At 39.7% G+C, this 14,803-nt stretch overlaps 1 protein-coding gene across 1 annotated transcript in view; it reads right to left on the bottom strand.

The window, feature by feature from the left end:
- Positions 1 to 14,803, bottom strand: part of THSD7B (thrombospondin type 1 domain containing 7B) — a 746,295-nt gene that overhangs the window by 461,865 nt on the left and 269,627 nt on the right. Inside the window, exon 6 of the mRNA XM_057745884.1 lies at positions 7,755 to 7,952. Within this exon, the coding sequence (XP_057601867.1) occupies positions 7,755 to 7,952 (198 nt within the window). The remainder of the gene's footprint in view (positions 1 to 7,754; positions 7,953 to 14,803) is intronic.

Genomic DNA, 14,803 nt, shown 5'->3' with positions numbered 1-14,803 from the left:
ATTGCTTTCCACTGTTTGATCTTTTAGTACTCCATCTGAGTAACAATAAAGGAATAAAAGAATATTTACTCACTGCTTGCTTCTGGAAAGACAGTAATGTATTTCATGGATTTCAAGAATAATTTCCCCAGCAGGAAAGAAGAAACGACAGATGAGAATCAATACCATTGCTGATTATGATAAAGTGTAAGCCATGCCTTTCACTGTTCTAGCCCACCTCTGTTATGTGCTATCATGATGAGGCTGCCCATACACCCCCTCATGCCTACAACAGTGTTTCTCAAAGTATGGTCCCTGGACCAGCACCATCAGCATCCCTTGGGAATTTGTTAGAAATACCAGTTCTTGAGCCCCATCCCAGACCTACTGATTCAGAAACTCTGGAGTGGGTGGCTCATAATTGTGTGTTTCCATAACCCCTCTGAGTGATTCTGACCCATACCAAAGTTTTAGAACCACGGATCTAGAAAAAAGGAAATAAAGCAACATGTCCTCCCAACACTTCAGACCTATTTTTCCTACACAAATACGTCTGTTAACATCCAGAGAAGTCTGCTTTTCTTGTTGTTATTCAGATACATTCCAATACCTTCTGGAATCACTACAAAATGAAAATATGAATAACCTAGTCCTCCCCTGAGAGTTATAAAATGACTCGATTGTTGGAAAACAAGACTCAGGAGGATGGTATAAGTTACTAGCATTGCCTGACTGGGAAAGAAGTAGGATTCAATAGTGTTTTTTGTTTTGTTTTGCTTTTTTGTTTTGTTGTGTTTTCAAAGAGAGGACAGAAGCAATATATTAAAGCTCAGCAGATATAACCCAACAATTGATAAATAGTGAGAGTTGCTCAAAATACTGAAAGAAATCTTATGAGAGACTGTATCGTTTCTTCCTTGGAAGGTGATTTTTAAACATCATCATCATCACTATGGTATGATTTGAATCAAACCCTGTATCTCCTACAGGAGTGGATCCACTAAATATCATTCCAAGCATCCTTGTCTCAGTTTGAGTTGCACCATAATCAGATTCTGTGACAAAGGTTCATGGGCACGTATTTATTGGGAAATAATGCCAGGGAACCAGTGCAAGAGTAGGGGAGTGAGACAGGAAAGGGAAGGAGGCTGATAAAGGGTGTATAATTGAAAAAATCAGGCCATTAGTAAGTGGCGCTTCAACTTACTGGGAATTCTAGGACAGAGCATAGAACATACACCTCAAAGTTATTACATCTGAGGGGCGAGGGAGTTGGTATTTATACACTAACTCTCAATCATTGGTTGAAGGTTGCTCCCTGGAATTGTTAACTCCCTGGCACTTCTGACTGCATATGTGGGCAGAGACGGCTCCAGTGACTGGAGAAATTCCTTAGGCAGAGATGCAGGTGGTGTCAGTTGAATTTCTGGCTGGCATACACAGAAATGGTAAATGGCCAAGAGGATCTGGACAGGAAACAACAGCACTTGCTAAGTCTGAGTACTCAAAAAGCCATTTCTCTGAATTTACATTGCTAATATAAAATGCATATCCATGTTCATTCTCCTCTTTTTTGAATTCCTCTGATCACCTGGCAACATAGTTCTAAGATTCCCAAACCTTATGCAAAGATAAGTTTTTTTTTTTAACTCAAAATAGAAAGAGATAAAAAGTTAAGAGAAGAAAACAATAGTTACTTTCTTTAAAATAAAATCCCAATTACTATTATTGCTTCCAAAATGCACATCTTAATAATCTGTATACTTATTTGAAGCAAGCTGCCATTGTTCAAAACTTTTAGAAGATCCATATTTGAAATTTAATTTAGAGGTGATGTATTCTCTATCATGGCTCTCATTTTGTAGTGGCTCAAATAGGTAGATTTATTGCAGGAATATACTTGTATGGCAAATACATCAAATACCCAATGAATAATCTATTCCTCATTCTTCCTAAAATGCAAGAAAATAAATATTGTGCTGAAATAGTAGTTAGAAAGTCTTATTAAAATATATATATACACACAGAGAGAGAGAAGTAAAGCAGTACTCATTGAGCAACATGAGAAACAACATGATCAAAGGGTTTAAAAAATAATGAGTTGAAAACACAAAAGCAGTTCTATTTAGAATTCTGGTGAATCACAAAGTATTCTGATCAACAACTTCCCATATGAGTGGAGTCTGACCTTATTCTCACAGGTCAGCCCAAGAACATTTCTTGAGATTTAAAGATAAAAATAAACAAAACAAAGCTTCCAACTCCAATCACAGACTTAAAAACGTTTAAACATTTTAATCCAACTCAGGTAAATGATTATTCCAGCATGTTTTCCACCAATTAAAGTCATCCTAGAAAGGGCATGTATGGTGTTAAGAACTGCAAATACATGCCATTTTAGCTAAGATTAAAGATCACATTTTTGGATTGTTCAAGGTTAATGATGCGAGGCAAGAATGCATCGAAAAATGCCTCCAAAAGGAAAAGCCAAGTCCCCCTCAATGATGGGAAAACATTCCTCATGCTTTCTGTGCAAATATATACACCACTTAAGGAAAATATCTGCATGGGGAAGGTTAGTGGAACTGTGAAAATAAGAAATCTTGTACACAAGGGAGTGGTGAAGAGGTATCCGGTCAGCACGTGCACCTTGCTCTTCCTGATGAACTACGCTCTCCTCCAGCATGGGTATTTGCTTTCTACAAGTGCAGAACGTGCACTACATTATCTCTGAATAAAGATATTTGCTGAAATACACAGACACTTTTTTATAAGACAGCCTTTTTGGCAAATTATGGAGCAAAATATGTAGTGAGTACTCAGGGTCTGACCACTGCAGTGGGCAGTCTGGCGTTTATCCAATGACCCTGCAGCGTCATCTGCCCACTGTGCATCATGAATGATGATAAACAGTGGTCATCTGCCAGCCACTGGGAATGCTGACCACTACCCTGGCGTCATGGGGATTTTCCCAACCTGCTCCGGGAAGATGTCACCTGCTGCTAAACCATCATCAACTGCCAGTGAAACCTAGCAGCAATGAACCAGTTACATGTCAGAGAAACAAAGTTGAAAACAATGAGCTAACTTGATAATCTAAGGGAGAAATATGTCAGCATGCAGTTTACATCACACTCCATTTACTTTCAAATGCCCTCCTTTTTACTGAAGTATAATTGATTTACAATGTTGTGTACAGCAAAGTGATTCAGTGACATATATATGGATGTAACAATGTGCTATATAGTAGAACCTTGTTGTTTATCTATTTTATATATAGTAGTGTTATATGTTAATCCCAAACTCCTAATTTATCCTCCCCCACCTCCCCTTTCCCCCTTGGTAACCATAAGTTTGGTTTCTATGTCTGTGAGTCCATTTCTGTTTCATTAACAAGTTCATTTGTATCCTTTTTTCTTTTTTTTAGATTTCACATATAGGTGATATATGATATTTGTCTTTCTCTGTCTGACTTACTTCACTTAGTATAATAATCTCTAGGATTGGAAGAATCAATATTGTTAAAATGACCATTCTACCCAAGGCAATCTAAAGAGTCAATGAAATCCCTATCAAATTACCAATGGCATTTTCCACAGAACTAGAACAAAAAATTTTAAAAATTTCTATAGAAACTCAAATTCCCCCTTTGAAATGTAGGAAACATACTTGTCAATGAGACAAGAAAAACCTATATGTACTCTATACTTAGTAGATTCCTTTTGACCCATACTAATGATTAGATGTGCAGAGGAGAGAAATCAAAGCTAATTCACCAAAGTACTGGATAACAGATTCCGAATCAGAATACTCACTCATGCAATCTATAACACAATTTTATTACTGAAAATAAACACTACTAATAGGTTATTTGCTATAATCACAGGCCGGGTGAGAAATAGCAACTTTAGAGAGACTGGTTGAACAGTATCACTATTAAATCAAAGTAGAGAATGGTCAAAGTACTATATATCTAGAGAGAGAGCTGTAGAAATTCACAGATGACTATTTGAATTGTAAGTAGTCCAAAGTAAATCACATACATAAACGAAGCCACAAGATTTACGTATATCAAAACTGCTATTTCCAGTTACTTCCTAGCTTGACTGTGAAATACACTGTGTAATTTTTAAGTTCCCAAGCTAATGGTATAAATGAACTTCTGGAGAAGAGAAACATGTCTTTCCAGCTGCAGGAGGTATGATCAACAAGACACTGTCAAGAGTCCTACAGAATCTTGATCACGGCTATGTGAAAATCTTTTGGCTCCAGAATCTGAATGGGTTGTGGACATTTTGCAAGGATATTGAATGTTCCTTTCGGTATAAGGGATACCTGGAGTGAGTCAATATGGACAAGCCTTTAAATAAAGGACATACCAAGTAACCTTGGAAATTATAGCAAGCCTCAAGTCTGATTAGGTCTAATATGAGTTTGATTTTTTAATCAAAAAAACATTTATTTCTTTTGGTCTCATCCATTTGCCTATGAATAAATTCTGAAATAAAAGGCCTATGAAACAATTAATAAATTCAAATTGATGAAAAGTATCAAAAGTTACAAGGAATAAAATCACAGGAGATTCATTAAATAAATCTCAAACCCTTTCCTTCCTCACCAAGCATTTAAATGTGTCAACAGTTCTGTCAATTCCTGTAACTATGGAAATGCTATGATGATATGTGGAGAGACAAATGGAGCACTTCTCTGGCAAACATCAATCATCAATCATCCAGAATCTCACAGAAGCTGAACTTTAGAAGGTGTAACCAGATCACATTTTCAGTTTTTCACTGGACAAAAGACTGTTTCAGTCATCAGAAGGCCAGTATGTTCTTGTAACCACAACTGTGCCTGTTCCCTCACAAATGATGAAGGAGTCATCCAGGTATTTAAAAATCACAAAGACTTCATGCAACTGATCTGAACCAGTAGTAATTCCTACTTTTCCCATAAAAATTGAGAGGGTTAGGTCAATGCTGAAAATTAGTTTTTCACAGGAACAAGCAATAAAACTATAGAACTTCTATAAAATGGTAAAGTTGATAGCTCTCACAATGTGTGTGTGGGGGGGGGGTGTAATTTCCCCACACGACACAAAGCAAATTCTCTAACACCAGCTGGTTTACCATTCAACTTAATTCTGACACTATCTACCTGGAGGTAACATCGGATGCCACGGGTAAAGGGCTCACTCCCACAAGACTGCCCTGCACTTAAGGCACCAATCACAAGTCCAGGTGACCTGTGCTTCTGACCAACTGGTTACACACTGGGGGTTCCAATGACCTGCTCCAACTCAGGATGCCAACCAAAAGTCCAAGTTGTTACCTGCAGTTCTGACCATCTGGCTATAAATCAGAAGTTCCCACGACCCCCTTCTTGGTTTTGATTAATTTGCTAGAACAGCCCACAGATCTCAGGAAATCCACTTTGCTTACTAGATAACCAGTTTATTATACTAGGATAAAACCAGGGAACAACAGATGGAAGAGGTGCACAGGACAAGCTATGAGAAAGGGCAAGGAGCCTCCACATTCCGCTCTCCCCAAGCCTCCATGCGTTCACCAACCCAGAAGCTCTCTGAGCCATGTCCTTCGGATTTTATGGAGGCTTCATTACATAGGCATGCTTGATTCACTCTGGCACTAGTGGTTGATTCGGCCTCCAGTCCCGCCCCCTCCCCAGATATCAGGGGGTAGGATGGAAAGTTCCAACCCTCTATTCACAGTTGGTTCCCATGCAACCAGCCCCCACCTGGAGGTACCTTCCAAAAGTCATCTGATTAATATAAACCCAGTTGTGGAAGAAAGGGGCTTGATGTGAATAACAAGTCACCAATTTCACCTTTATGGAACTGATTTCAGGAACTGAGGGCCAGAGACCAAACATTATAACAAAACCTGTTCTCACTGCTCCTACTGCTCAGGAAATTCCAATGGTTTTAGGAGCTGTGCGCCAGAACACGGACCAAATATATATTTCTAATTATAAATCAGAAACTCACACTCTGTACTACTGTAGAAGTGACGGTATACATTGTGAAAGAAGTCCTCAGCCCTGTGGACATAGTATGATAGCCTCATAAAGTCTCCAATACCCACTATGAGATGACAAAGCCTGACAGTCATTTGTCATTGGCTCTCAACCAAACACATGATTTTGTTTCCACAGCTGGAGGTTGGGAAGAGGAATTAGTATGGTTATTCTAATCCTTATTATTATTTTCATTTCATATATTTCATTTTTTAAAAGACTGCTCTTTGCACAAATCCCCCAGGACAGAGAACAGTAATAAATGTGCATTACAAGTAAACTAAGCTCATAGCTGATTCTGAATGGTTATGTGCCAGACACTTCACTAATCACTTTCATATAAGTAATTTAACTCTCACGACGTGAGAGTGAGAGGCAGGTTTTATTATCCCCACTTTACAGCTGAAGGAAAGGATGCCTCCACAGTTAAATAATTTTCCTGAGATCATCTAGCAGAAGAGTACCGGACTGGAAATTCCAACCTGTGTGACTCTAGAGCCCCGGTTTTAAACATCTATACTACTCTTCTTGAATTCAAAAAATGATCTTATGGGTCACTGGTGATACATTGCACACGTCACCACAATTCAAAACTTATTTATTTTGTAGTATTATCAGCCACTGTCAGTTTTAACTATTTAGTCAAAAAGACTGTAGCTAATACAATCTGGTCCTCCACTTAATTAAACAACCACCTGGCTTCATGAGGTAATCAATTACATCACTTACTAAAATGTATATTTGTCTAATTATGGCAGTGATTTAAAAAAAGGAAGGAAAGATGGAGCGAGAGAGAGAGGGAGGAAGAAAGGCAGAGAGGAGAGGGGGAAAGGAAGGAAGGGGACAGGAAATGCATTACTGAACGTCAACCCTGGGTGGATGCTAATATCCATTCTGAGTCCACTTTGTAATTTCCTTCTGTTCTGTGGATTTCTTCACTCCATAAGTCAAAACATTTCAATCCACACACCAAGAGCATTATAAATTATGGCTTCTCATGGCAGAACTGATTAATAGACATACTCGATACTCTTCCAAGAGGTCGTTTTTTTTTTTTAACTCTAGGAAAAAGGTTTTAAATGTCACTTTTCTCATTTTCATGTACCTTACATATTTTCTAAATCACCCTTCATTTCACACAACCATTGTATCAGAAGCTTGGTGATGAAGGAGAGATACCACTGTTAATAGTTTTGTAAATCTTGACAACTTATATTTTAAAACGGTTCTTTAGAAATGTGAGCATTATGTCTAGAACTGATTCTAATCTAATGTTATATAACTGAAAAGATACAGCTTAGTGCTTTTTTTTCTTTTTAACTTGGAGGGAGCTGCAGCCCTGGAATCTTTACAAGGCAGTATTTGTTAATAATATATAAAAGCATGTTGCATATCAACATCCATAAAAGCAAATCAAACTTGTTTTGTATTGATAAGCTGAAGACTCTCCAGCCAATTTCTCTATTCTGTTTGTTTTAATAAATTAAAACTCCAGAGAACTCTCTGGGTTCACTGTATTACATTTAGGCATAAACAAAAAGTGTTCTGTTGTCGCACAGTACATGGCCTTGTATTAAGTCAAAGCAGCTTACTCTGTGGCAATATGTCACTTGACTTACACATGAACATTCAACACTAGGAAAGACTGTGCTTCACTCCCTGCAGAAGATGACCCGAGAGTCATGACGTGTTATCTGGAAGATATCTCTTAACAATCCCTGTGTTTCTCTGAGTCCTACCTTGCTCATTCTGGCAGACAGCCTTCAGGATGCGATGTCCGGGGCCACACGTGCCATGATCAGGGATACAAATGCCCTCAGATGTCAGCCACTGATAGCACACTGGATCCTCACAAGGAAGAGACTCCACCAAGTGGGGGCAACGCCCCGCGGGCCCCATGGATTCCATAAGGATGTGGCGCTGCCTCATTCTAAATCCTAAAACGAGAAAGAACAAAAGGTTCACGGGATTCCATCCTTAGCCAGCAGCGGAAAAGCAGCAGCAGCTGGGAGATAAACCTTTATTTTTATACCAATAGCTCTAAAGCATGTATTATATTTATGTGTTTTATTTTATGGGAAATGGGGAGATAGGAGATAAAAGGAAAGACAAAAGGGAAAAGAACTGGAGCAAGAAATCTGTCTTCCAAGAATTTACATCTTAGGGGTTGGAGAGGCCAGGCATAATCAAATGCAATAATAATAGCATATGTCCAATGGTATCCATAAACCAATACAAATAATTGAAGACTCACAGAAATAGCCTCAACACGGATAAAACCCATTTTCTTTTTGTTATGGTTTTTGACGTTCTTGTTACTCTGTATTAAGCTGAAATATTGGGTTCGCCAAAAAGTCCATTTGGGGTTTTTTCCTGAGATTTCCAGGTGAGCCTGCCCTGTGAAGACAGGACTTCTTTGAACTGCACTCCCCACACTGGTTAGTCATGGGTCCCTGGACAATTATTCAGTTTTTAAAAATGTACTGTGGGACTAGAGTCTAAAGTTATACCATAATAAGGATGTGACCTTACATGTTGCAAGCCTACAGAGTCACAAACTCAATGTCACAGGAGCCAAGAAGGTACAAATTGATGGACATAGGTCAACCACAAGACTGTAGGGAATGGTGGAGTCTGTGGTAAAACGGAGTATGTGTGCTTGCTCTAAAATGTTTGACTATTCATTATTCATCTTCCATTGACTGTCACCACAAGGAAATGTGAACCCTCCACTGTCAAATCTTCCGATTTTGTCTAGGAAGCCACAAATCCAAGTGATGCTCAATTTTTATATGAAATCTATTTTTAAATGATGGAAACTAATCTAAATTTTTAATAGCCACATGAGCTTTAAAACGTGACTGAGAACGAGATGCAACACTTCCGTTTTTGAGTTTTCCATCTCTGGTCCTTAGGACATATCACTTCTGAAAGCTAGGCCTACCTTCCATGGAGCTCATATTTTACTATCCACCCTCTAATTCTCCAAATTCAATCAGTGGTTTTAATTCTTTTCATTCCTCTTTTTTTAACAAAATCAATCTTATTACATAATAGCATCTTAAGAAATGATTATTCACTTCTTCCTTGGAATAGGTAAAAACAAAACAAAATAAAATAAATTTTAAAAATAAACAAATAAATGAGAGACTTTGCTAGGAAAACAGAGAGCATGAACATGAATTCACAGCAGAAGACTGTGGTACCCCACCACCCTTCCTACAAGAGGAGGGGAGAAAGACAAGTTCAGGAGCATGAGAGATAACAAAGCCAAGGGTACCCCTCTCAGTCTGCCAGGGCCACATCTATTTCCCCACAAAAAGTAGTGAAACAAAAAGGATACAATGCTCAAGGTGCAGTTGGCAAAAGACTGTCTCCTCTTAAGTAGCCAAGGAGGATGGAACGAATGGACACATGGTTTTAGGCCACAAGAGGGAGCCGAGCTCCCGTAGAATACTGCAGGGCTGGGCAAGTGTTTCAGACACACAGTCCTAAGGGCTTTATTTGCCTCCTCTTGGTCTAGGGTTAACCCATGAGCTTCTTTTAAAGGAGACTCTTAGACTCTTACTTTATGGATTGGCCACCTGTGGGAACGCATCGTTCGGCCAATCAGAGACCACATCCTCATGGCACTGAAGGTCAGAGGCAATCAAAACAATAGATGGCTTCTGCCGCACTTCATACCTCCAAGTCTATGTCATTAATTAGTCAAAATAAAACCTGCAGAAGCGCTCAGCTCCCTTCCTACGCCACTCTGAGAAGAGTGGCAGGAAACATACAGGGCTCTAAACTACACTTGATGGGCCTCAAACTACAATGACCTCTGAGCCCTCACCGCCACACAACTTGGATGACCTCTATTCTTACACGTAATGTCCATATGCTGCTTATTTATTGTCTTATGCCTGTGCTTGTCTAGTTTATATCTTTGAGCAGGACATGGCATGTGTCTCCGTGATTTACGTTTGACTACTGGCTCAGGAACTTAGCAGTCTTTACAGAGGGATGCTGGGTGTCCTATTACCTAGAGCTTTACGCTACTGAGGGGCAGATGCAGTTCTCCTCTATAAATCAAGTTGCATGTATCTCGCCATAAATCTATAGATTACATCTCCTCAGTCAATAAATTCTTTCAGTCTCTCATTTGTGCTGCCCTTGCCCTGACTCTAACTAGGACCACATCAAAGCACAAGCTCAGCATAAAACAAAAACCTTGGATTCTCTTGTTAGCACTTAACTTTAATCACGCATTGGTGTTCACGGCTGCAATAGACATCAGCCTCCCCCAGGGTGCTTCTGTTCTGAAAGATACACAACTGCAAGTCCATGGTGGCTGGGGCCAGCCAACCACTTCCCTTCATTTGCTGAATTCTATACTAATCAGATAGTATCATTCAGTAAACATTAATTGCCATATGTAGGTCACTGTAATATACTGTGAGGCGCCACAGGAGGAACAGAAAACATAATCTATTCTTCACAGAGCATATACTCCACAGAGCATGATTCCATGTCAAAAAGCACATATATCAACTCAGCATGCATCCTATACCAAGACTGTGATGGGCACTTTATTTCCATTACCCCGAATTAATAAATCCCCTAAACGATTTCATACATTACTATTCTCATTTTACATACATGAAAACTTAGATGATAACTTATTATTTCTCCTAAGGCACATAACTGATTAAACGGATATATACGGGGGATAAATGAGGAGGTTGGGATTAATATCTACACACTAGTATATATACAACAGATAACCAACAAGAACCTACTGCAAAGCATAGGGAACTACACTCAATATTTTGTAATACCTATAAGCGAACAGAATCTGAAGAATATATATACATACACATATACATATATATATATACACATATATATAACTGCATATATACACACACATAACTGTACATATACATATATGCATGTATATGTATAATTGTGCTGTGCACCTGAAACTAACACAAGATTGTAAATCAACTATACTTCAATAAAAAAAAAGATACGTATGCAATTTAGCTGAGGTCTTCCTGAGTTGTAACCTCCTCACAAGACAGAATTCAATTCAGCTCTTTTGTATGATGTGCTCTAGCCCTACTTCAAACAATGAATCGGACAGGTACCATGGATTTTTTCCTTAAAATAAAGCTGTGCAGATTAGATATCAGAATTTTAGGTACTGAGTAGCAAGAAGGAGTTCTAATAATCACTTCCTGACCACAGATTTAGTTCACTTTTAGTGAAACTATATGTGCAGGGTTTTTCTCTATGTACCCAAGGATTTAGCATATATTGTACTATTTTAGTGCATATTCTACTAAGGATAATTAGAAAAGAGTGATTCGTGGGTTGGGGAGAGAAAAGGAAAGAAGCACAAATGGCAGAAGATAGGTCAAAGTTTTTTTGTTGTTGTTTCTTAATTTTTACCTAATGTCCTCTTTTTAAAATTCATTGATTTATTTTGTTGTTGTTGTTACTTTTGACTATGTTGGGTCTTTGATGCTGAGTGCAGGACTTTGTCTTGTTGTGGCGAGCGGGGACTATTCTTCTTTGTGGTGTGTGGGTTTCTCATTGCAGTGCCTTCTCTTATTGTGGAGCATGGGCTCTAGGAGCACGGGCTTCAGTAGTTGCAGCTCTGGGGCTCAGTAGCTGTGGCTCGCGGCCTCTAGAGCACAGGCTCAGTAGTTGTGACACATGGGCTTTGTTGCTCCTCGGCATGTGGGATCTTCCTGGATCACAGCTCGAACCCGTGTTCCCTACATTGGCAGGCAGATTCTTAACCACTGCACCACCAGGGAAGCCCGAGGTCAATGTTTTTTAATTGAAGCCATAGAAAAATTAACGGAGGCTCGAGAGGGTCAATCCAGGTGTGAGGACCTATATCTTCATGTGCTAGTGGCCCAAAAGTGTCCACACGTGCTTCTACAAAGCCACCAATGCCAACACTTGTCTGCACATTAACTCCATTGGGACAGACTTGAAGCAACATCCAGCAGGTTGACCAAGGATGACAGTAGCTTATTTTCTCCTAAGCATTCCATCTGCTCCTTAACACTGCAGCCTTGGACATTAACAATTCTGAGTCAAAGAACCTAAGCAGATTGAATCTTTTGATTCCAGCTCCTTAGCAACCAACCACCACTCCTGCAAGGGTAGCATTTTATAGTACTGGTGTAAGTTGATACCCTCTTACGAACACAGAAAATAAGAAGCAGAAGATCGTGAGCAGGAGACCCCTCAATGCTTACGATGGGGGGCAGGCAGAGCCCCCCACCAGCCCCAACACCCACAGGCCTAGAAAGAAAGAAAAAGAAAAATACTATCTTACATATGATCTGTGACAAAGCAAAATTAGTTCATAGACTTCTCATTAATGGTGGATCTTTCTAGCAGGCACCGATGGAAATGGAAATCTTCCCCATCATTGGTATATAAGGTCTGAAACATGTTGGTATTTTCCTACTTTAGTGTGTTATTGAAATTGATTTTTTTCAGAGCATAAAAACGGTAATCATAAAGATGGTTATGGCTTCTTAGTTTCACCATGTCTTTTCCTGTGGGGACTTTTAGACCTTTAGGTGCTATAGGGGGGGTGGGGGTAAGAAATACAACGCTGAGGGAGGGGAGGGTACCCTGAAGTTCCACCACATAAGCAGTTTCCTATTGCAACACCATATCGGGACGCCTCCATCAAATTCTTCTTCACAACTACTTCTGTAGACAAGGTTGCTTTTCTAGGATACATCTGCAAAGGGACAAGGATGTCATACAAATATATGTCTGTATCAAAAAGAATTTTTTAAAAAATGCATTATACCTATGGGTAGAGTTCGTCCATCAGCAAGTTTTTCAGGTTATTTCTCTTTCATATAGCTCTAATTATAACTCTCTGGGAGAGTATCAAAGATAAAGCAATGAATGATAAAACCGGATCCAATTTAAATTCCTCTGGAAGGCATCCTAGCTTCACCTGACAAGTACCGACTTGCCAAGCACCGATCCCCTTGTCTGTCTGTTACAGACCTGGTGGAAGGTGCGAAGGTTGTGTACTACGGTGGGTTTTCTAATGTACTCTGAATGGCTGATGGCCACAAACCTCAGGTGATTCCTGATTGAAGAGTATCTGCCTACGAATAATGGCCACATGTAGGTAATTTCTACAATAATTTCTTCTATTAGACACTAAAACGTTTCATACTTTCCCATCCTTTTCTACTATTTTTTTAAAATGTGAACAAACAGGAACGTACCAAAGCAATAACACGTGACTGGAAAAAAGAGTGAGGAGAAAAAGTAATTATGTCCCAACTTTACACATGTATTTCTTGCTGTGGTGGTTTGCTTGTTTTCCCTCCTCAAATCTTCCACCATCCTAGTATGAAAAGGAGTATAAAATATCTAAGAAAGTATGACTAGCCTAGATTTCTGCTAGGAGGTTCACTGCCATTTCTTTAGGGTAGGCAACTCAAATATGAAATGAAACAGTTCAGTTTACATCCCAGAGTTGTGTGATGTTTAAGGCAACAGCCTGTGTACTCCAGCCTCCGTGGAATTCTCAACTACATTTAGTTTGTGCCAATCAGAGACTCTGGCAGAAGCCACAGTAGGACCACGGGACAGAATTAGATTGAGAGGATCCCGGAACTTAGGCTCACGAGTCAGTAGAAATAACAAGATGACTTAGCTTCATCATAACACACTTGGACTCCTTGTAGGCACAGAATCATTTCCCTGGAGGGAAAACTCTATTCTTCATTCTTCTCAAGAGGGATGATAGGCAGGTGGTCCTGGCAGGTTTTAGCAAGATCTTAAAAATCAAAACACTCTCCACTCTAGGGAAACATCTATAAAACAGCAAACTCCCAGACCTGAATAAAAATCACTGCAGCTTGTACTTTCTCCTGTTTGTGAGTATTTAGTTCCTAGGGCAGGTCACTTAGCGTCAGTAATTCTCATCAATTCTGACATGCAGGCGGCTGGTGACACTGCCACCTTCAGGTAAAGAAGTTCCACTATCTCTACCCTCTCCTTCAGCCCCAAAGGCTAAGCCTTTCTTTGAAAAATTTATTGCCGAAGGCAAAAGACCTGGTGCTCTCAAGCTGTTATCTGAATACCCTTCCCTTCTCACACAACTGCAATCTACTTTTGTTCTCTCTCCAAAGATGATGCACTGGAGCTAAGGTGAATTCCATGCCTCCCGCCATATCTCCTACATCAGCTCAGTGATTTGCTCTCGTGGCTAATGGTTCCCACTGGCCAATGTGTGGGCCCATGGGCAGAGGGCTTCTCTGCTAAGCTCGGTGTTGGACTTGTGCCTTGATCCAAACTTCTTTAGGCTTATGGAGGAAATCATTAAGGAAGCCAGTGTTAGAAGGAACAGTGGACAGGAATGCAGGTTCTTAGCGCTGGCTTGACCATTATTAAATCATGATAGGATTTAGGATAATTTCTTTATTTTTCTATACTTTAGCTTGGACATTTTAGGAAGTGCTGGATCCTTGCTGAAACAAAATGCTGATACAAAGTTGGGCAGTATATTAGTTTCCTTGGGCAACCAAAACAAAATACCACAAACTGAGTAACATAAAACACCAGAAATCTGTCTCAGAACTCTGGAGGCTAGAAGCCCCAAATCAAGGCGTCAGGAGAGCCACGCTCCCTGGGAATGCTCTAGTGAAGGACTGCTTTCATGCCTCTGTTTCAGCTTCTGGTAGTGACTGGCCTATAGAAGCCTCACTCTAATGTCTGCCTCTGTCTTCACATGGCCTTCTCCTTGTGT

Source organism: Hippopotamus amphibius, chromosome 8 (assembly GCF_030028045.1).
Source record: "Hippopotamus amphibius kiboko isolate mHipAmp2 chromosome 8, mHipAmp2.hap2, whole genome shotgun sequence".
NCBI classification, from domain to species: Eukaryota; Metazoa; Chordata; class Mammalia; order Artiodactyla; family Hippopotamidae; genus Hippopotamus; species Hippopotamus amphibius.
This window is presented reverse-complemented; position numbering and strand designations above follow the sequence as displayed.